The sequence below is a fragment of the Panthera pardus genome, unplaced genomic scaffold (genome assembly GCF_024362965.1).
Source record: "Panthera pardus isolate Hobbes unplaced genomic scaffold, ASM2436296v1 HiC_scaffold_12, whole genome shotgun sequence".
NCBI lineage: Eukaryota > Metazoa > Chordata > Mammalia > Carnivora > Felidae > Panthera > Panthera pardus.
Window position 1 is genome coordinate 89,541,535 of NW_026526677.1, and position 22,999 is coordinate 89,564,533.

General features: G+C 50.6%; 1 protein-coding gene across 5 annotated transcripts in view; it reads right to left on the reverse strand.

Annotated features, from left to right (window-relative positions):
• Window positions 1–22,999, reverse strand: part of FLI1 (Fli-1 proto-oncogene, ETS transcription factor) — a 129,985-nt gene that overhangs the window by 34,131 nt on the left and 72,855 nt on the right. For 4 of the 5 annotated variants that reach the window (XM_019421395.2, XM_053900265.1, XM_019421397.2 and 1 more), the window contains 3 exons: window positions 21,748–21,959; window positions 10,943–11,097; window positions 6,446–6,649 (listed from right to left, as the gene is read on the reverse strand). In XM_019421395.2, the coding sequence (XP_019276940.1) occupies window positions 6,446–6,649; window positions 10,943–11,097; window positions 21,748–21,959 (571 nt within the window). The remainder of the gene's footprint in view (window positions 1–6,445; window positions 6,650–10,942; window positions 11,098–21,747; window positions 21,960–22,999) is intronic. The other variant, XM_019421398.2, reaches the window with a different exon arrangement.

Below are 22,999 nucleotides of genomic sequence, written 5' to 3' on the forward strand. Positions count from 1 at the left end.
GAAACTCCCAGAAAGCCAAGAGAAAGGGTCGTTTGACCTCTGCAAAGCTTGCATGAAATACATATTTCATGGTAACCTAGGAAAAGGATTTTGCCCTGAAGACCGTTCCTGGTTCAAGTTTCACTCCTGGAAGGAGGGGCTGGTTGGGGGGCATCTGGCCTCCCTCCCAAGGGACTGACATCCTTCTCCGATTTTTACTTGACAAGTTCTTCAGGCTACAGGGGGTGGCACAGCACACCCTTTTCTTATGGGAATTTGTTCTGATACAAGAAGGTCTTTCCTGGAGCCTCGTCTCTCGCTCTGTTGCTTTGGATTTTTTTTCTCCTGCTTTGAGGCTCCATCTGTGTAGAGCTAAGGTGAGCTCCTAATCTTTCCTGACACCATCCTGTCGTCCTGTTGGAGTAAACAGGCTGTGATAGGAGGAGGGAAGGCAACTCTCCTGAAAGCAGTATGCACCAGACACTTTATATCTGTTCTCTCCTTTTATCCCTAACAGCCAGGCAAAGCCAGTGTCACGTTCTTCTCCTTTTACAGATCAGCACTGGGAGAAGTCAAGTCATTTTCTCAGGGTCACACAGCCACAAAGCCCAGGAAGCCAGGATTCCCATTCTGGTTTATCTGCAAAACCTGTTCTCAGTCCAGCAGACCCTGCAGCCTTCAGGCTAAATCTAAGAAACAGACAAAACTCACCTATGGTGTCGGGAATCAAGACAGTGGTTACCTTGCTAGGGAGGAGTGGGGGACAGAGAGAGGGCGCAAGGGGGCTTCTGGTCTACTCCTTGACCTGGGGGGTGATTATACAAGTGAGTGGAGGGGTGTCTGGGTGGCTCAGCCGGTTAAGCTTCCGGTTCTTGGTTTTGGCTCAGGTCCTGATCTCACGGTTCGTGAGTTTGAGCCCCGCATCAGGCTCTGCACTGACAGTGTGGAGCCTGCTTGGGATTCTCTCTCTCCCTCTCTCTGCCTCCACCCCACTGGTGCTGTCTCTATTGCTCTCAAAATAAATAAATAAACTTAAAAACAACAACAACAACAACCAAGCGAGTGGATTCCCTTTGTGCCAGTTTCTTGAGTTGTGCATTTATGAATTTTACTCGACTCTGCACCCTTCAGTTAGAACGTTTATTTATTTGCTTAATGTACGGACACAGGCATATAAGTATATCCGCTAATCCGGGGCCCTGGAAAGCATGAAGTGACTGCTGCCGAGAATGGACTGGCCTTTCCAAAGTGAAAGCATAAGGGAAAAATAATTTCCCCTTTTTGAGTCCATCCGTCACTGGATATCATATTAGGGATCTGCAAAACGATGGAAATGAGCAGAGTGAAGCTTTGCAGGTGTGAGGTAGAGGCCCAACAATGGGTCTTTCTTTGGTTCTACGTTCCCCCAACGTAACTTGCTCTTCATCGGGGACACCTGGAGCCAGGGAGACAACCGTCCTCCTTCCGGTGCCAAAGCCTTTGTCTCCTGCCTATTGAATGTGGGTTTCCCTTTCTCTGGGCTGCATCAATGGCTCTGGCTGAAGTGTAGGGGTGGGGCGGGAGGAGGGAGCAGAGAAATACGGCTCCATGTTCTCAACAACAGGCCTGGCTGGACGACTGAGTCCAGGGCAATCTGGTCTTTTGTTCTGCCCGAATCCTGTTCTCTTTTACTGGTCAGATCCCGGCCTGGAAGGGATAATGCTTCACCAGCTTAATTGCCCGGACCCATCACCTTTGCCCAACCATCTGAGGCTGCCGGTGGGAAGGCCGCGGAACGCAAAATGTGTTTTCCATTAAGTTTAAATTAAAAATCGGACTCAAGATAGATACCTTTTCTGCAGCCTCCCTGCCGCACGATATATCATTCTCTTGCGCCACCGCGATTTCAAAACATGGTCTCTCGGCACTTTCTCACAGGTCAGGCTCCGAAACACATACAGATCTCCACTTTTTGTAAAATGACAAAGGACTCCTTTCCCTTCTTCGGCCTCTGGCCACCCCAAGCCCAGAACCTTCTGGGCTCCCAGAAAGCCCAAACTCCCCCCAGTGGCCCTGAGTCTGAACTGCCAGCCTGGAGGGCTCTCACTTCCTCTGAGGTCCGTCCCCAGCGCGCCTTGTGACGGCCCAATCTCATTTCCCGCAGCCCTTGGCCTGTAAATACGGCCTCTGCCAACGGGGTGTGCCCGACAGAGATACTGGTGGGGCTGCCTGGCGGGTCCAGGGTGTGGGGCGGCACCGGGAAGAAAGAAGGACAGGGTTAGCGTGGTGATAGGTTTGGCTTTAATCTGCCTCATTCCAGGAGGCCACAGGGAAGTTTCGGAAAGCATTTATCTCTTGGCGCAAATGAAAACAGAAAATGCTGTGGGGAAAGTGGCCTGGCCGGCAACATGGAAGCGTCAGGGGCACGAGGCTAATTCTAAGGTAGAGAAGGGAGGTTAGCTTCCTGTCTCTCTCTCTTGGGCCATCTCACATCAGAGCAGGAAGCTGCGGGCCGATGGCGGACTGAGACCTAGGAGGCCTGGGGCTTAGCTCCCAGGCTGCTCTCCACTGGCGTCCGCCTTTGAACCAATTTCTGAAGCCCTCCAGACCTCAGTTGCTTCGGCTTTAAAATGGGGGTTATAAACAATTGTCCACGTGGTGTCCACAAGGGGGCATCCTGTCCCTGTACAGTGAACGACACCTGGGGAGATGCACACCTGAGCCCCGGTGTCCCCGGGGGACTCCAGAATCGTCCCAAGTACTGTGGGCATCCGTCCCAGCCCCCCGCCCCCACCGGCCCCCTCCCATGTCCAGTGCGGGTGATGTTACAGAGCGCGGGTGTAGGGGACGGCCACTCTGCCTGGGACAGCTGAAAAGCTGAAGTACAGAGACCAAGCACTTCCAAGCAGTCCAGATGAATCCGGGCATGCCAGGCCACCAGACGGGGCATAGAGGCACTCAGGACACCACTGTTTCTTCTCCACCCCGGGGAAAATACATTTTAACATTGAAGTGTGGTGTCTGACATTTAAAGGTATAGCTCCCCTCCCAGACAACCAGAGCAAATGCTCCAGCACCTTTAGTGAAAGTGTGAATTTGGTGCTAGAGCTTCTTACCCCACACGGTTTCCTTGTTTTCTGTGCAAGTCCAGAAAGATCAGATACGTTGGAAGGATCCAACGAATGTGGCGTCTTCTGACTTCCAGCTAAATCAGAGGGCCTCCAGTTTTCTTCGGCTGACTTTTCCTTAGCCCCACGGCATTTCCGCCCCCATCTGCGTCGAGGAGCTCAGCTACTTGCGCCCCACCTCTTGCCAGAGTGGGGGATGTTTGAGCCCCGGCCCCCTCCTCAACAACAGGACAGAGGACAAAGCACCAGGAATTAGCACCCCTCTCCCCTGCCTCCACTCAGCTGCCCCAACCTCTGTCCCCAAAATACCGGCCTCCCTGCCTGAGCACAAAACATCCGCTGGAAGTAAGTCTGGAAAAACAATAAAGTGTTTGAAGGCATGTTGGTCGGCACGGGGAGGGTTCCCTGCAATCCTGCGCGCAGACAGTCACCAGGCACATACCTCCCGCAGGGGTCTTAGCTGGCCAGACACCGCCCAACACAGAGCGTCCCCAAGACCAGAATCCGAAGGGAGACACCAGTTGAAGAGAAGCATGAATCAAATTTTTTTTCCCATGATGGTGCATCATTTTACGCTTAGGTTCCTCAAAAGGCCCTTGGACTATTACCATACTATGCTCTGGCAGGTTTTATTTTCTTTTTTTGAGCCTTCATACAGCATTTTAATTTTTGCTTCTGCAGGCAGACATGGTTTTTCTATCATGGCACCGAGCACTTCATATTTAGCTGTTGCGCTCAGCGTCATATCACATAGGCACCTTGTTCCATCTCCTCTCCACCCTGGAAATTTCCTCCGCTCATAAACAACTTTCTGGAAACTTCATATTTTTATTGCTTTGGGGCATATCTACATATGTAGTTATGGGGCCTATCTTCCTCAACGTCTACAAATATTCTTGAAAAGAAAGAAGGAAAGAAGCAGCGAGGCACTCTTTTTCTTGCCCTCGTACTTGTGGCCCCCAAAAGACCAATGCTTCGGCCCTCATGCTTCACAACCCGCTCACTCCTCTGCCCCTTAGTGTCTGTGCTCCTCTATCATGGTTACCAGGGGCGACCTTAGCCAATGCCTGAGCCGTTGGGGCAGGTGTTGGTCTTGCTTCGGGGTCTGTGGCTTGGGTTCTTTGGTGGCAGGAAACCCTAATGGGGACTTTGGTTGTTTATGGACCTGCCAGAAAGCAGGCCTGAATGGTTTCACATGGCATGAAAGGGAGTTCCCCACGTCAAGTCAGAATGCACTTGAACATTTCCCCAAGAAAAGCATCTGCCACGGAACCCCAAATTATTGGTCCCTTAAAGTGATCGGACGTACTGTCCATGTTGCTGCTGTCTCTCTCTTCTCCCACAAAGAAAGTACAGGGGCCAATGATTCCTGACCCTCCACCATATGATGCCCAAAGAAGCGGAAAGGTAGGCTCCAACAGCGTCCTTGCTTTGCTGATCCACGCTTCTCGTGCCCACCTTACGTTGCTCACTTCCAACCTCTTCCCTGCCTGGCTAGCATCGCTGCGGGGCTCTGTGCAAAGAAACTTTAAAAAAAAAAAAAAATTCCATAAACATTTAAAGGCTGAGAAATACAGATCATTAGAAAATGCTAATTCTCCAAAGCTCAGGAAAACTGGGTAGAGACTCGCCCCCTTTTTTTGAGCTTGTTGTTTCTTGGGCTGACCTCACGTTGCAGCAAGACTCAGACATGAGGTAACTGCTCTGGTGTTAACATACGCTGCATCATCCACACTCTCTTGCTGGTTACCAGACGCCTCGGAGAGGTGACCAGAGTGCCCGGAGGCACCAGTGGAAACTTCCAAAGGCATTTAAAAAATTTTTTAATTTTATAGCCAGTGTGTGTTGCTTCCACCCCATGTAGCATGCTGCTGTAGAATGAGACAGAAGAGTACAGAGATGGTGAGCTGAAGCCGCATTGAATGATGGGGAGACAACAAAGAAATAACCAACCAACCCAGAGCCCAGGAGACCAGGAAACGCAGCCCGCAGGCACTGTCCAAAGACCTCAGCTTGGAAGGGGCTTTAAAATCATCAAGTTCCTTCATTCCAAAGCTTAACTCCTACAAGATTCCAGGCAGCTCTGGCTATTTTTTTTTTTTCTTAATGTTTTTTATTTATTTTTGAGTCAGAGAGAGACAGAGCATGAACAGGGAAGGGGCAGAGAGAAAGAGAGACACAGAATGGGAAGCAGGCTCCAGGCTCTGAGCCATCAGCACAGACCCCGATGCAGGGCTCGAACTCACAGACCGTGAGATCATGACCTGAGCCGAAGTCGGACACTCAACCAACTGAGCCATCCAGGCGCCCCCAGGCAGCTCTGGCTATTGACGGCAAACACTGAATCCCAAGGTTGCCTGTCTATCCCTGCTCAGGGCTGACTGTTAAAAAACTCCCTCGTAGAAAGAACCCCCATCAGTCTTCCTGCAGCGTCACCTCCCTGATCTCTGTGCCACCTTTTCTGGCCACAGACAAATCCTTCAGTACTTGGGGTCACTGATATACCTACCACCACGCTTGGATTTCCAGTGAAGCGTTAGGGCTGAGGCTATTAGCATGCCTGAAAGAATTGTTCCTATCTCTGTGCATATTTAATAGTGAATGAAATGCACATGGAAATGATGGGATCTTGGTGCCTGAGAACTCTGATATCGGATAAATCTTTTGAACGACTACACAGTTTCTTTCATAAAATCGCCTTTTCCAAAGCTCTTTTATCCTTCTCGCTGTGCCAGAAGAACATGTCCAAGAGACCCTCACGCACATGGAAGGTCGGCTGCTCCCCCTGTTTGGCTAGGAAGGGTGCGTAGTGAGCAGCCTGCAAAGGTGGGGTTCGGGTGGGCTAGAATGACACCAAAGAGAAGAGGAAGCTAATGTGTACGTTTTCAACACCTTAAATCCTAAACCCATGAATCTAGAGTTTACCGGAGGAACTTTGAATCTTTGCACACGAAAATACCAGCCAGGGTGTCCATCTATTTATAATTCCAGGGCAAAGTAGTTTCTGGAAAGGGGTTCTCCTGGCAACTACACTCTGGCAGGCCCCACTGGGTCACAGCTCCCTGCTTTTTTCTCCAGTTCTTATTCCGCTTCCCTTGACACTACGGGACTGGGTCAGCCCCCTTTCAGGGTCTGTAGGAGCCCATGAGACCTTGGCAACTTCACAGGCCTTGACGTGTGAGGTAGCATCTGCCCAACATAAACTGACTGTGGGGGGAACCAGTTTCCTTTTCCTGGATTAGCTCCATGGGAAATCGGTCTTCATTTTGACAAGGCCGTTCAGAGTCTTCTCCCAGCCCTGGGGACTCGGCCACACCCTCCGAGGGGCTCCGCTGCCCAGAAACAGACAGGACACTTACTTTCCCTGAGGTAACTGAGGTGTGACAACAGCACTTCCGTGTTGTAGAGGGAGGTGGCTCGGAGGAAGTCCTCCTTGTTCATTTTACACAGTTCCTTGCCATCCATGTTCTGGAAAAAGGATGTGTCGATCTCCATCAAGCCATACTCCTTTATCGCCCATTCCAGCCACTGCCGCACGTGCTCCTGAGTCCACAGCGTGGGGTCTGCAGAGGAAAGGGCTCATTAGCAAGGGCAGGGCCGGCCAGGACTCCCCTGCCTTCATGAAGGCTGCGTATACCCTCTCTCTCCCCATCCCTCCTTCTCCTTGTCCTCCTCCTTCCCCCGTTCCCCCCTTCTCGCTCCCCCCACTCTCTCCCTCAGTGGGAAAGTGGGTTCCCTCCCAGATGGTCCTCCTAGAACTCCCATCTGGCTCCTCCACATCTGGCACTGCCTGAACCACTTAGCACTCCGGGGAGGTTCTTAGATGTCTCCCTAGGCATCGTGACAGAACATTCCCTTTAAAGTATTTGGAGGGCCATTAAAACCTTCGCTGGAGAAATGGTGGCATCCAAATGAAAGTAAACACAGTTCCACGGACCCAGGGACCAAAGTCCTCTGGAAAGGGAAACCATCTGTATCTTAAGAACATTAACGATTGCACGGGAAGAACACCGATCTCTCCGATGGCTACAGAAGGGAACACATACGTGTACAGTTTTACTGCAATTCCATCTGTAGAGTTGGAAAACCCAGCGCTGTGAGCCTTTAACATAAATCCAACCTGGGTTTTCTCCTTGTGGAGACAGCTGGGTTGAAATTTCTACCAGATCATCCCCCAAACTTTTTTTTATGATATTTAAGTCCCCAGAGATGAGGGAAACACACTGGAGAGAGAAAACCTTTCAGCCCTTCAGCCTTTGAGTGAACAAAAATAATGTGATGATGGAGGTCCTCTCCACCCAGGGGCCTCACAGTTCCTTTCTGGCTAGGTGTGTGGAGGATGGGTGTGGGTATGCTTTGAGGGCTGGCGATGAGTTCCAGCAAATTCCACAGCAGGTAGAGCGCTTGTCTCTTATCACAGACTGGAAGCCATCTCTTTCCTTGGCAACCGATTATCAGCAAATCCAACAGACACCTTAAATATGCCCATCAGAAAAAAATGCCCATCACAGAAGAAAACTGCATGGCTCTCGGCCACATGAGATATCTGCCCATGTGAAACATTAGGCGGGAAACCACATAATTAAGCAACAAATTTCATGGTGGTAGTTGAAGGAATCATGGCTGGAGGGGAATAGTGTGAACTTGGAGAAATACGGAAGGCTGCCTGGACGAGGGGAGGAAGCTTGGCCTTGTAGGCAAGCTGTCAGCCCCCAGCTTCTACTGGGCCTGCTTCCTTAGCATATTTCCCAGGAAAGGATATCTGTGCACCTTCCCAGCCCTTCACCCTCTCATTCAGAGTCTGTGAAGGTTCTGGGCAAATATGGGAACCAGGTTTGAAGGATTAGGAGTGGCCGTGGGGAAGGGAGAGAAGTTCTGTGGCCTCCCTCTCACGGAATACGAATTCCCCAGCACTTTTACTCAGAGCTTCTGCTGATCACCCTTGTTTGCCATGGGCTCTCCCTTTCTCCTTGGTTTTTCCATGTGAGTATCTAGGTGGCAGGGGCTGAGTCTGCTCTGCGAAGGGCCCAGCCTCGGCCCACGGGCGGGAGTGGTTGCTGTACTGGCGCTGGAGGTACAAGAGATGGCAAAAGAGGAGAGAAGAGACTTTGGAGTTCAGGTCACAGACTGCTGGCCAACAACCAGTACCTGGTAACTGGCCTGGATCTGGGGGGCCTACCGTGTGCCAGCTGCCTCACGCATCTAGAAAATCCAGCAAAATGGCTTTTGTCTTCATTTTACAGATTGCAAGAGGAGTTTGGAAAGGTTAAGTCCCCAGCTCAAACTTGAGCCTTCCCAGGACTTCACTTGGTGGAGGGGGTGGGTCCCCCTGACCCAAAGCCCCTCCTCTTGCCTTCCCACCTGTGAGTTGTTCTGCCAAATAACAGAGCTCCTCCTAACGCTTCATTGTACAAGTCTATATGCATCTCTCTCCCTCCCTCCCTCTCTCTCTCTCTCAACAATTTCTTGGTTTGTTGACCTCTTTTACTCTCCAGAAACAACTAGGCATGGGCCACTGGGAAATGGAAATATTCTGTACCATTTCAGAATTCTAAAGGAAAACGGCACAGGTGGGCAATGGATTACGCAGCATTTTTATTTCATCTGATCTCCTTTGCTTCATCCTGACTCCTCACTTTTAATGTTTGAGGCCTCAAATTCGATTTTACACCATGTATTTAATTTATTTTAATATTTCCACTCTTGCTTTGGGCTCTATCACAATATTATTTCTCTCCCTTTACAGCACAATGAATTCTAAAGCTTCCACTCTGGATCACGCTAAACTCTTCCAAATGTATTTCCTGGATGATTTAGTCCTAGTTTCTTCCCATCTGAACCTGAAACTGGTGATTAACCAGAGCCCTCGTTTATACTTGTCTCAAAATCTCCACCATAAATTCAATCAGTTGTTTCACAAATGTTTTATTGCCTTGATTTGTGGACTTGCCCAAATGCAACTTTCCCTCATGTCCAGGCGGCTGGCCTGGAGGAAGCCAGAATGTCTGATGATAATGTTGAAAGATCTCACCAGAGGGAAAGTAATGAAGTAAATCCATAGCCAGCGAATTCATTGCAAGAAAGGCTTTGAAAACCCTTTGATAAGAATTCACGCTATTTTCACCATTACTGCTATCATTATTATTACCTTGGTCCACTGAAGACTGACATTTTGATATTCCTTTTGGAAGTATTTCAACACCAACTCAGAGTGAAAGGGTCAACCAAGCAGCCTGTCTGTTTGCCCCTCTCTCCTCCCAAAAGTGACTACGAAAATGAGATGGCATCCATATTTGGTTCAGAGACAATCTCTGATGCCCTGACTCTACAGAGCCCAAGAGTGCCTTCCCACGCTGGCCACTGTTTGGCAAAACAGGGCAGTCTGATGCCAGATGTGCAAAGGCCCGGAGAAGCTTGGCTTTGCTTAGGGGAGAGCAGCGAGATCCCCACCCTGTCTGCATTATCGTTCCTTCATTGTCTGCTTCTTTTGATGAGAAGGGAGGAACACGGTTTTCTTGGACCTTACAAATGCACCTGAGCTAAACATTCCTGGTGTCTGAGGGAGGGAGAGAGGGAGGGGATCAAACGTTAAATGATATAAGTAGTATAATGTAGAGAAAGCAGTTAAATGCGCCCGGCATCTGGAAAGTGCTCAGAAAATAGGAACTACTCTCCCTCCTCCTGTGTGAAGCCACGTGCTTGTGGAAAAGGGAAACTCAAAAAAATCCTTTATGAATAGTTTTCAGGTCCTGCAGGGCACAGAAAAATTCCTATTTTCCCAGCTCCTCCTGCCTCCCTGGGTCCCACACTTCCCACCCTCTGCCACCTTGAGTTTGGCCCGGCGCGCAGGGATGCTACGCGGCCATAGTCTTACGAGATGGTGAGACACGGCTTCCCATGGAAAATAAATACAAAAGGGCGTAGGAAGGAGAGGCTCATTACAAAACCATGCCTTCTAGGCCAACAAGCAAATTCCTTTGCACTACCTCAAAGAGATATCTAATCCTTTGCCCTCAGACACCACGGCACTTACACTTTTGCAAATGGAAGGGGTTGTGCCTTTTTGGTCATGTTATTTTGGTAAGATTAGTTTTAATCCCTGCCCTGTAATTCACTCTGCTTAAGATTTGGACGTTCTCGCTCCTTCTACCTGGCACCGACTCTACCCGCTGCAGTTTTCAAACCCCCTTTCTGACCAGGCTGCTGAGCTAGCTGGTCTAGCTGAGGCAGAGCATCCGGCCAATGGACGGAAGGCTTGAACAATGATTTTATTTTCTACAACCAAACAGCACCAATACCTAGGAAAAATAGGCTATTTTTACATAATGACATAACTTGCTGCACACGTTAAGGCGCTCCATTTGTTAAATATAGTTATTTCTATTTTGAAACGAAGAGAGCTGGCTGTAATTTTGGAAAGGTGGAAGCTTGCAGATGCCAGGAAGTACTGCCTGATGGACATGACAGACCTCTGCGGCCACTCTTCTCCTTAAAGGCAAGGGCGGGCCCGTCCAGGAGTTTCTGGGACTCCTTCTGGTTTCAGACGGCCTTGCCTCTGCCCTCTTGGCAGTCCTCATCCTGTGGTACCGTGTCCTGAGGTCGAGTCTATGACGTGACCTGTTTGAGGGTGGGCTCCCGGCACCTGCCCTTCAGGGTGCTGGTGACACTTGGGACACTATCTTGAAGGACAGTGGGAAGGAAGGTGAGGAAGGTAGCTCTCCTAAGTCAGCACTTCCATAGCGAATAGGGTATCAGGTAAAGCTTCAGATGCCCAACCGGGACAAGCCCGCCCTCCCACTACTAGCCCAGAAAAGTGAGGGCATGGATGCCAGCCGGCAGCCTGGTTCCCAAAGTACCTGCGGGGACGATGACCCTCCTCTCGTTGGTGGTCATGTTGGGAGGAGGGGGGCCGTTCTTCTCGTCCATGTAGCTGTTGTAGTTCATGGCGTTGGACTCACTTCCACCAACTAGCTTGCTGCATTTGCTAACACTGCAGTCCACTGGAGACTCCCTGAGGCGAGAGGACACAAAGCCCAGAGGAAGTCATCACTCCGGCTGCCATCAGCACAGCGTGGGCAGACAATCATGGCGCCATTTCCCAGCCCCACTTGGTGCAACGCTGCTGCTGCCTTATTTCTATCCTCCACGCCACCACCAGGGTTTTCAAATCCCAGCCCAATCCTATAATTACGGCACTTAAAAACTTTTGGCAGCTCCCTACTGGCCTCAGACTAGAGTCTGGACTTCTCAGGACCGCATCACAGCCCTCCCAATCTGACGGCAGCTGACATTTTTAGCCTTGTTGCCAGGCAACCTGTGCTCCAACAGCACTTGCCCTGGTCTTGGCCCCCAGGTAGGCCTCCGCCTCCCACCCCCACCCCGGCACTCTGTTTCTGCCATGGTTCTAGCTCTGGTCACGCTGGGTGATTGTTAGCTTAGCGGGTCCTCTTCCCCCGCTGGATTGGGAGTTTCCTGAGAGATTGACAGGACTTCCTCCTTTAAACCTCAACGTCTTACGTAGTGCCTTCTATAGGAGACGAGTGATCAATGTTTGCTGAGTGAAGTATTTCTACTGCACATATATGATTTTGATGCATTTCTTGTACCCGGTTCTATTTTAACTTCCCAATACCCATCCAATGGTTCATATCTCCTCTTTATGGTTAAGGAAACTGAGAGGTGAGGTGACTGGCCCAGGGTCACACAGCTAGTGTGACCTGAGCAGGACTCAGGTCTTCGGTGTTAAGCTTTCCCATCAAAACACCCATATGGGCACGCCTGGCTGGTTCAGTTGGTAGAGCATGTGATTCTTGATCTCTGGGTCCTGAGTCTGAACCCCACGTTGAGCATAGAGTTTACTTTATTTTTTCATTTTTTTAATGCTTATTTTCAGAGAGAGAAAGAGTGCGAGGAAGGGAGGGGCGTAGGGAGAGGGAGAGAGAGAATCCCAAGCAGGCTTCATTCTGTCAGGAACAGAGCCTGACGTGGGGCTTGATCCCCTGACCCTGGGATCATGACCTGAGCCAAAATCAAGAGATGGATGCTCAACCAACTGAGCCACTCAAGCACCCCTATTTTTTCAAATTAATTAATTTATTTTGAGAGACAGAGACAGAGAGAGAGAGAGCACAAGTGGGGGTGGGGGGGCAGAGAGAGAAGGAAAGAGAGAATCCCAAGAAGGCTCTGTGCTGTCAGCACAGAGCCCGACATGGGGCTTGATCCCATTAACCATGAGATCATGACCTGAGCTGAAAGAGTTGGTTGCTTAACCGACTAAGCCATGCAGGCACTCCACAGAGCTTACTTTAACACACAGACACACACACACACACACACACACACACACACACACACGGGCTGGTTGCTTCATGAAGAAGGAATAGAATCCAAGAACTTTAACCTGATAGAAAGCCTGTGCTGTGGCCTTTGTGGCCTTTTGCAGCCCTGGGTGCCACGCTCACGGAAGAACCAGAAGGAAGTGCAAAAGGCAAAAGTCATCCAACTCCGTCTTGATGTACGGAGCCCAGTTAGCACCTGGTGTGTTGCAACATGGGTGCAGGGAGCCTGCTCCCTGGCGCCAGCTCAGCGATGAGCAGCCGTCTGGAGATCTAAGCCGACACTCCACTTGTGGCCACCCCGTGCCCAGGAGCGGGCCAGCAGAACGCTCCACATACCCCGCCAGCCCAGCATCGCGGCCCCTCCCAGGGTGCCTGGGGGAAGTGCGGTCCTGCCCTGCCCTAGCTTCCCTTCAGCCCCTCCGGCAGCAGCAGGACCAAAGGAGACAACTGGAAGGCCCTGGAGAGGCTGCAGCCGTGGTTGCACAGCACAGGAAGCATCGGACCTGGGAGACAGCCAGTTCTCTCAAGAGCTCCAAACCAGGCCTTCAGACCAAGGAGTTCAGATAAGGTTCAGATTACAGCTGCCCAACCTTGGGCCGCAGAATGACTCCAGGCTTCCCAGGGGCCTGGCCGCTGCCCTCCTCACTCTGCTTTGGGCAGGGACCAACCATCATGAGGACTGAAGGAGCCAGGTCGTGCCAGATAGGGCCCCGCCCATCCCGCGGCCGGTGGCGGCACCTCCAGAGGCCTGGAGAGCAGTCCCTAACACAGAGGAAGGGAGTAACGGCCCGGGGTTGGGGGGCGGGGGGAAGGGAGGGGGCAGGGGTGGGGGCTGGGGGCCCAGGCAGGGCAGAGGGGCCAGAGCATATCCAATAAAAGACAATTAAATGAATTTGTCTCTTAATCTGAAAGGAAAAAAATATTGAAGATCACTTATCATAGCTGGGAGATAAATGCTCCACTGAGATATTAGAAGTCAGACGGTAATTTTTTCCTGATGTCTTACAGAGGGGAACATGGGCTGAAAATGAAAATAAGATGTATAACTTACACATGTTAGAATTTAAGGTTTTACTATTCGCCTACTGTTTTTCCAGGCAGAGAACCAAGAACCAGCCGTCAGAGCCCCAGATTGTTGAAGGTTTAATGTCCCCATGGCAGTCTGCGGAGAGGCAGTAGCACATCAGGGCTTTTCACCAGTTTGGCCCTTTGGCTTCTGCTGTTGAAGGACTTGGCCCGTCCGGAAGCAGTCCCAGAAAGACCCTGGTCCTGTGTCTGAGCGGAGCTCTGGCCAAGCTCGCCGGGTCCCCCACCCTCCTCATGGCTAACCACAGGAAGGCGCGTGCGCGCACTCACACACACGCGCCCACGAGTACACGCGTGCACACACACACAGACACGTGCACATCCCCAAAACACATGCACACGCAGGCCGCCGCGGCCTGGCGGCCTTTCCCAACATACTTGTCCACTGTGAAACAACCCAAGTGCAGTGGGAGTTTGCAGGATTAAGTTGGCCTTCAACCAAGGGAGCAACATTTTCATTGGCTGGGAACCCCGTGGCAGAGGGTGGGGTGGCCAGAGCACGCGCTTCCTCTGCCGGATGCTTGAGTGCAAGGGCCGTGGGCAGGGGTGAGAGAACTTTCGGGGAGGAGGGCAACATCCAACTGGGGGCGGGCATGACGGAAGAGTGGGTGCTCTTCCATAGGCCGTGCCCCCCATCGGCAATATCAGGGAGACAAGATTCAAAAACTGATTTCCCCTGTCAGCTGGGCCGCTGGTGATTTCTGAGCTAAAAACTGACCTCTTGCCGTGCAGGGGTGAAAAGTCAGAGCCACAGAAATTGCCAAAGCGGAGCAACCCTTTATGCCATAGCCACCGATGGCAGGGCCGGGCCTTGGCACCAGGAATAGAGAAAAATAAATGCGAAAAGAGGAAACATTTGGTAAAAGGCACCTGGTGAAAAGAGGAGCCATGAGCCCTAAGATGAGCACCTGCCGGGAAGGTGGGTGCCCAGGTCACAGGATCGGCTGGCTCCCAGAAGAGGACATCAGAAGCACGGCCAGGACCAGGGTTCTCTTGCTGGGGTGACCACTGGGGGCCGAACAGTAGATGGAACCTCCATGTAAGTTCTCCTAGTTCTGCTTCCTCCTCGCTCCTTCCCCCCGCCCCTCTGGATGCACCTACTCCCTGGCAATACAAGGCAAGCTGTCTGGCCGCCCACTCGTGGGTGCTTCTCCTCTGGAATGAGGCCCTGTCCTCAGTCCCAGACCCCTCCGCTAGGGGGGCCCTCAGAGAAGCTTGGCATCACCCTGGACCACTACACTTGACCAGGCCAGCCCTCCTCTGAGCGCCCAGGGGGAAAAGGAAGGAGAGCCATGCCTTTAACCTCCGGCCTGCCACGCTGCCCTCCATTCTCAAGCTCTTGGGCGCTGAGTCTCCACCAGATAGCACACGCCTTACATGCGGCCATCGGGCTTGACAGCTACTGCCAAGTACCAAGTGGGTACTGGCGAAGCCCAGCCTACAGGCTGCTCTCGGTGAGGCAGCTGGCGCCTGTGAAGAGGCCCAGTGAAAACAAGAGGGAGGGGGAGGGGCGCACGGATGGAGGGGAAGAGATCTGGCCACTCAGCTTGCCTCCACGGCTGCTGATTTGTATTGAGAACTGCACTTACAGCTGACGTGGGGTTGGGGCCCGCAGGCAGCTGATAGCACTAGGACAGGTGACGAGGGGGCCTGGGGTGGCCACTACAGAGCAGGAGGAGGTGCTGGCTCAAAGAGCATAACTCAGAGCATCTCCCTCTCAGGATGGCAGAAAGCCATGGCAGGGGAGGCCGCAGCAAAGGTGACATGGACCCTGCAACCTTGTCCTCTCTTTTCCCCTTGGGACATAAGCTCTTGACTCTTCCCGTTCTATTTTTGTGGGTTCAGTGAACACTGCTTTAAAAATACTGCCAGCGGGTTCCCAAAGTGCCTTGCAGGTGTTAAGCAATTTAAAACAAGGTGAGAAATCTTGGGTGTTTGGGTAAAAGAAGATTTCAAAGACTTCTCCTGAAGACAACCCCTTTAGACTATGGCAGATGTCTTCTATGTTTGCAAGTGACATATTGGATAAAGGGTTAGTATCCAAAATCTGTAAAGAACTTATCAAACTCAACACCCAAAAAACAAACAATCCAGTGAAGAAATGGGCAAAAGACATGAATAGACAACTTTCCAAAGAAGACATCCACGTGGCTAACAGACACATGAAAAGATGCTCCACATCACCCATCATCAGGGAAACACAAATCAAAACCACAACGAGATACTACCTCACACCTGTCAGAGTGGCTAAAATGAACAACTCAGGCACCAACAGATGCTGGTGAAGATGCGGAGAACGAGGAACCCTCTGGCACTGCTGGTGGGAATGCAAGCTGGTGCAACCACTCTGGAAAACTGCATGGAGGTTCCTCAAAAAATTGAAAATAGAGCTACCCTACGACCCAACAACTGCACTGCTAGCTATTTATCCAAGGGATACAGGTGCGCTATTTCAAAGGGGCACATGCACCCCCATGTTTATAGCAGCACTATCAACAATAGCCAAAGTGTGGAAAGAGCCCAAATGTCCATACACTGATAAATGGACAAAGAAGATGTGGTATCTATCTATCTATCTATCTATCTATCTATCTACAGCGGAATACTACTCGGTGATCAAAACGAATGAAATCTTGCCATTTGCAACAGTGTGGATGGAGCTAGAGTGTATTATGCTAAGTGAAATAAGTCAGTCAGAGAAAGACAAATATCACATGGCTTTACTCATGTGGAATTTAAGATACAAAACAGAGGAACATATGGGAAGGGAAGCAAAAATAATATAAAAACAGAGAGGGAGACAAACCGTAAGAGACTCTTAAATACACGGAACAAACTGAGGGTTGCTGGAGGGGTGTTGGGTGAGGGAAAGGACTGAAAGGGCAAGGGGCACTGAGAAGGACACTTGTTGGGATGAGCACTGGGTGTTATATGTGAGTGAGGAATCACTAAATTCTTTTCCTGAAACCATTATTACACCAGATGTTAACTAACTTGGATTCAAACTTTTTGAAATAAATAAATAATTTTAAAAAATATATCTATATACAGCAAAACAAAACAAAACACAGACATCTTCTCTACTTCCCATTCAACCCAGAGCAACTCAGAGTGCACCTCGTGGATCCACAAGTCTGTGGCCCAGGCTGGCTGTCCGTGGATCCTCTGTATTCACACAGTTCCTGCGAAGTCTCAAAGGCCACCCAAACCACACAGTTGCGTTAGGACCTATCACGTGTGTCTCCCATGTGATGTTAATGCTGTGCAACAATTAAGCAAATCTGCGTTGTCTTTGGGATTTCTGTAGGATCCGTGCACAGGCATGTGCCTATGACTTGTTTTTAAAAAGAAATACGCAGTGGGTTAAGAGCAAACTTCAAGAAGAGAAAAAAAAAGTCATCCATAATATAGCCATCACCCTAACCCCATAGCTAGTTTCATCTCCATACAGGATAGGTGCTCACAGCTTCTCCGGAACCCCGAGGACAGCTTCCCACCCAGGTTATGTGTGACATTTCCATACTGCAGGGTTCAGAACTTCAGGAAGCACCTTAGGAAGGTGTTTTGCAGTCACAGAGGCAGAAGTTAACAGGGTGTGTGAGGCCGATCTTCCTGTAGGTGGAATGTGAAGTCTCTACGTGTCTCCTAAGAGCATCCAGATCCTCCTGGCCAGTCCCATAGGGGATGTCAGGGTAGACTAACACCGACTCAGATTCTGTGTTCCAGGCACATGAGCCAAGCAGGTCCTTGCATTTCTCCTCCATAAAATACTATTCTCTCCTTCACGGGCTGTTTTCCCCAATCCCTCTGGGTGAAGCAGGATGCGGCTGACAGTTATTTGCAGACCACAGCTTGGGGTCAAGTTGCTGAAGCCTACACAGAACCTATATGGGCCATGCTGTTTCAAGAACAACTCACTCTAGCAGATTCAGCCACAACAGGAAGATGTGGAGAAAGAGAGCCAACCTCCCACAACACGGGCAAGCTAGGCTTTCTCTGAGCAACCCAGACCTCAATCTCTCCACTTGATTCCGAGCCAAATGACTTAATGCTGGGATGAAAAGCAAGAAGGGCATTATAGCTTTAGGTACAGAGAACACCTCCTCCAAAGACACAAATACCTATGGGTATTCCAATAAGCATGAAGTAACTTGGAAAACCCAAGTTATCAGAGACTATGGAGGGAATCGTGGGATGGTCCAAAGCATTCTAACTCAGCGCTGTCCAGTTGAAGTAGAGTGTGAGCCACACACATAAATTTCCATTTTCCAGTAGTTGCATTTTTAAAATAAAAAAAAACAGGTGTAATGAATTTAAAAATATATGAAAATATATTAGTATATGAACTCACTACAACCAAAAGATTATCATTTCAACATCATCAGTATAAAAAATAATTAATGAGCTATTTTACTTTATCCCCCCCCCCGCCCCCACTAAGTCTGTGAAATCTGGTGTGCATTTTAGATCTCGAGCACATGTCAGTTTTGGATTAGCCACACTTCAAGGGCTCAGAAGCAGCGTGCGGCTAGTGGCTACTGCCTTGGACACCACAAATCTGGTCCATGAGCCAAGAGACCCCAAATGGGGTCAACACACAGGGTTGAGGATGAGAGATTTAAATCGCCTGGCATCTATCTCATCGTGTCATTTCTTCTTTGCATGATCAAATAGTAGAATCTATCCTCAGCAAAGACGTTTTTCTGAAAACCCCTGCTCCCTGCTGCCCACCAGGCCAGCTTACATGTGGGCTCCTGGAGAATATTTACGAGGTGCTGGCAATGGCCGTCCCTAGCCTGCGTGGCTCTGAGAGCCCACGGTATCTTCTTTGTTCCCCCAGGGTGAGTGAGACTCCATCCATCTTTCTGAACCTACTCTATCACCTGAGGACGGTCGGGGTCAGGACAGGCAAATCAAAAGCAGGGGCTGCTTTGTGCGACCAGAGCCACGTAAATACCACGTCTGTTCTTTAGAGGTGTTCACACAGCTCTCCTCCAGCTGGCTTCTGGTGTGACTGCAGCCAGGGATGGCTGACAAGTGGGTCCTGAAACTCGATTTCCTTGCCCCAGATTAATAGGTTGGAATGCCCTGCGGGGGAGTGAGAGGTCAGCTCGACAGTGTGGCCTCCCCCTGAGCACAGATGCAGGCTCTAGCCGAGGCAAAGTGGGCAGACCTTGGTTTCTGTCCTGGCTTGTACACCATGACCCATATGGCTTTGAAGAAGTATCTTCACCATTGAGTCTCGTCAGCCACGCATTCATTCACTCATTCATTTAACAACTCTTTCTGGAGCACGGATCAGGTGACAGGCATTGCTCAGTAAACAAAACGAGGCCCTGCCTGCATTTTAGTGAGGGATGTGATACGAGTCAGGAAGAGCTAAGAAGACCTAAGAAGGCAAAGAGTGACAGGTGCTGTCTTAGAGCAGGCGGTGAGGGAGGTCTGCTGAAAGGTGACATTCAGGCACAGAGACCTGAAACAAGTGGGAGAGAGAGTCCTATGACTTGATGGAGTAGGAATGCTCCAGAAAGAAGGAATACAGGCATGAGACTCTGGGGCAAGAGAGTGCTTGGGGTCCAGAGTCTTGTGTGGCTGGTGCGGAAGGAAGGAGGGAGACAGGAAGGAGAAAATGAGTTTCATAGAAATGGGGGCCAGGTAGAAGACTTTGGGTTTTGTCACAAGGCAGTAAAGGATTTTGAGCACGAGAGTTAAGTATTCTGAAAGGATGGGGTGTCTGGATGGCTCAGTTGGTTAAGTGACCGACATCTACCCAGGTCATGATCTCATGTTCGTGGGTTCGACAGCAGAGAGCCTGCTTCAGATCCTCTGTCTACCACCCCCCCACCACCGTCTCAAAAATGAATAAACATTAAAAAAATAAATATTCTGAAAGGGTTAGTCTGAAGAACAGACTTTAGGAAAGCAAGCAGAAGCGAGGACAACAGGGGGCAACTGAGGCAGCCTAGAAGGACAGGTGCTGCCTGTCTGGGTTGGGGCGGGGCAACAGAGGTGAGCAGTGGTTGGGATTCAGGCTACAACAGACCAAAGACTCTCCAAGGGTGGAATCTGGATTTTCAATAAGCATCAGGAAGGTCCTGTGGTTGGGCCAGTTTGGGAAGTATTGCTGAATCGCCTTCCTTGCTGCCAGGCTGAGTGCCGGCAGAAATTGGACCAGGAGCCCAAAGGCACAATGTACAGGGAGGGAGGGAGCAGAGAGGTGGCCCACAGGCCAGGAATCAGAAAAGCCCAGCTCTGGTGCCAGATTTGCCTCCTCTAAGTCCTCAGACAAGGCGTCTACCACTCCCTGCCCCCAAAAGCCCAATTTGCCTTCAAATGTCAAAATGTAATGGCGACATCTACCTCACGGGATCATGGTGGGAAGCAAACCATAAGATAATATGGAAAAATATTTAACAAACGATACCCTCCGTCCACTATGAGGGGCTCACTATCCTTATTATCTGTGTGGAGAGATGCTCATGTGAGGGACTCCTGGCTCAGAACCTCCGGGCCTTCCTAGAAGGCTAGACTCTGGGAAGGCGGCTGTGATTCCGGTGACTGGTTCTGGTTACTGGGATTGGAATGTGGAAGGGCTGGGGGTTCCCACAGGCGAGTCGGAGACCAGGGATTGTCTGGGGGAGGTCTCCTTCCCAGCTGCACACTCGCCCCCTTCTCTCTCCTTCTGTAGACTTGTTTCCTTACCGACCTCATCCGCTTCTAGTGAAAACTCTCTAGAGATGATGCCCAAACCTACATTCCAGCCCCCAAATATTATCTGAGCTTTAGTTTCCAAGGCCTAGTAGACATTTTTTAGCTGGATGTTCTACTGATTGCTCCCAGGAATCTCAGAGGGAACACTGACATCTCTTCCCAAAGCATTTCCTTTCCTATGTCCCCTGGATAACATCACCATCCTTCCTACAATCATCCAAGCTCCAGTCGTTTTTTGTTCTTTCCTCTCATATACCCTCCAACCCCCAGAGACTTCAATGTTTGTCCATCTGAACCCTGCTAATTATCCCTTTGACGTGTCCTTCATGCATGTACTTCTTTTTATGTCTCTAATTATTAAAGTCGCTCAAATTCAGAACTTTGTAATCTCTTACCTGAGCTATTTCACTACCTTCTTATCTTTCTGAGGCTCCCTTCCCCACCACTGTATACAAAGACCCTCAGTTCTGTAAATGAAGCTCTGAAGACAGCAAATGTCAAGTCTACGCTTAAAGTCAGTGTCTGCATACAGAATAAATTCCATATTTTCTTAGCCTGCCATTCAGGGCCCTTCATTAATTTTCATTTTTATCCCCTTGTGCTATAGGCCCATTGACTTGCCCGATAGTTCATGAATGAGACTAATATTTTCTCTCTTTTTTGCTCATGAGGATCGCTATCACTGTGGAGCACTTTCTGAGTCCCAAGCACTGTCTTGGGTCCTTCCTCCACAGCATCAGACTTAACCATCGGGACAAGCCTATGAAGAAGCAGATCCTCTAGTCCTGTTCTGGGAAAAAGACAGCTGGTGATCAGACAGCTAGATAGCTTGTTCAAGGGCAGAGCTGGGAATGAAGTCTGGGCTACCTGTCCTCCCGGCATGCCCTTCCTTGACCCTCTGATTCTTCTCTCCTTGGGCTCTCTTCCCTGCATTTCCACAAGAACAGTCTTACTGCCCTGGGCACCACCAAGTTCAGCTACACTTTCCAAGTGTGATGTGTCCTCCCTTGCTCAGTGAGACCATAGATGGGCTCACCTCTGTCGTCACTTCTGGACTTTTCCCGTAAGGGTGGTTTGGTCACCTTTGCTCTAGTAAGACCCACCCAGAGGGGTCAAGTTTCTTCAACAGGTCAGGGAGGGTAGGTTCTCACTAGGGCTTCCCCAAGAGGGGCTCTACCTGGGCCTGACACACAATAGGTGTTCCACAAGTATTGGCAGAGGGCCGTTGAGTCCGACTCTGACCTGGCTGTTGAGGGATGTACTAAGACTTAGAGAGCCAGGTGGGCTTAGAAGCCAGTAGGGCTTCCTGGCCCTACTCTACTCCCAGCCCTCAGTTTTATAGCCTTCTCTTGTCTCAGCTTTCTAGGGGCTGACTCAGGCTCCCTGGCCCAGCACCAGCAGCCACTTCGGTCAGATCCACTTGACTCAGACACCTGGGGAGCAAGCATGCCTCAAGCCTCCACCAGCCCCTCAACTGGCAGCTGGCCGCACCTACCCCTGGAGCTGCACAGGCCTGGTGGGCTTACCTGGATCCATTCATGTGGTCATACTCCCGCTTGACATTGACCCTCACCGGCTGATTAATCCATTCCTGCTGCGGCGGGAGGGGGTTGATTTTGTGGGGCTGGCCATAGTCAGGACTCCCTGAGGCGGTCATGTCGGCCTTGGGGAGATGGGCCGCCGCTCCGTAGGCAGAGTCGAAGAGGGACTGGTCGTCGCTCACCACCGACAGAGCCTCCTGGAGGGTCAGAGAAGGAGACGGAAAGCCCAGTGTCAGTTCATCCAGGGTTACTCTTCACCTCCTCTCCCTCTGAGCTGGCAGGGTGGCCCAGGGCTGCCCCAGGCGGTTGCCCAGGTCCCTGATTGACTCACACTCTGGGGGGCTGTTTATTCCTACGCAAACTCCACGGGTTCTCTGAAGGTTATCCCAGGTGAGGAGGGAGTTTGGGCAGTGGAGTGGGGAAGGAGGAGCCATAGGAGCACGTCCACTGTTGTGTCTGCAGAAAGGAGGGCGGGGAGCCAGAGGCCAAGAGGGGTGGTCACACAGCGTGCACGTGCAACGTTCCCGTGGCACTTGAATGCCGAGCTCTGTCGGCCATAAGCAGAGAGGCCTCTGACCAGCTGTGTGGAGCTGTCAGGCTGGAGGGGGATATGAAAGTGAGCATTTACTTTATAGGTGAGGCCACTGAGACCCACCCAGAGAGGTTAACTATCCAGCCCAAGGTCACACAGGGGAAGGGTGGGGCCCAGGGCTGTGGCTGCATCTAATTTCAGTTTCCTTATCTGTAAACAGGAATAAGAATAGCTTTTTCAGAGCTGATAGGTGGGTTAAGTGAGAAAAATCGTGGTACATACAGGTGTCTGGCTTGTAAGAAACAAGCAGCAGTTTCCGCAGGGGTTCCCCAGGGTGTGCTGGTGTATCTTACAGATATCCATGATTCAACTGGGAGGCTGCCTGCCTCTTGGGGACAGCGCTCTGTCATGCTTTCTTGCCTGACTCCTAGAGAGGATAGCTTCCTGTCTTAATCTGATGATTCAGTTTGCCCAGGAACGAGGGCAGAATTTCAGCTCTGTGGATGGGGGCAGTCGAGGAGAGGCCTTCTGCAAGACCCTCAGTCTTCCCGCTCATACCGTCCCATCGCCCGGAGGAAGTCTGGCTTGTGGATGCCTGAATTGCGAAAGAAAGCCTTGCACTTTGCAGAGGTCGCCTACCAGCCAAAGCACCACCATAGGATTCTCCCACTATTCCAATTCACATCACATCACGGACCGGGGTGT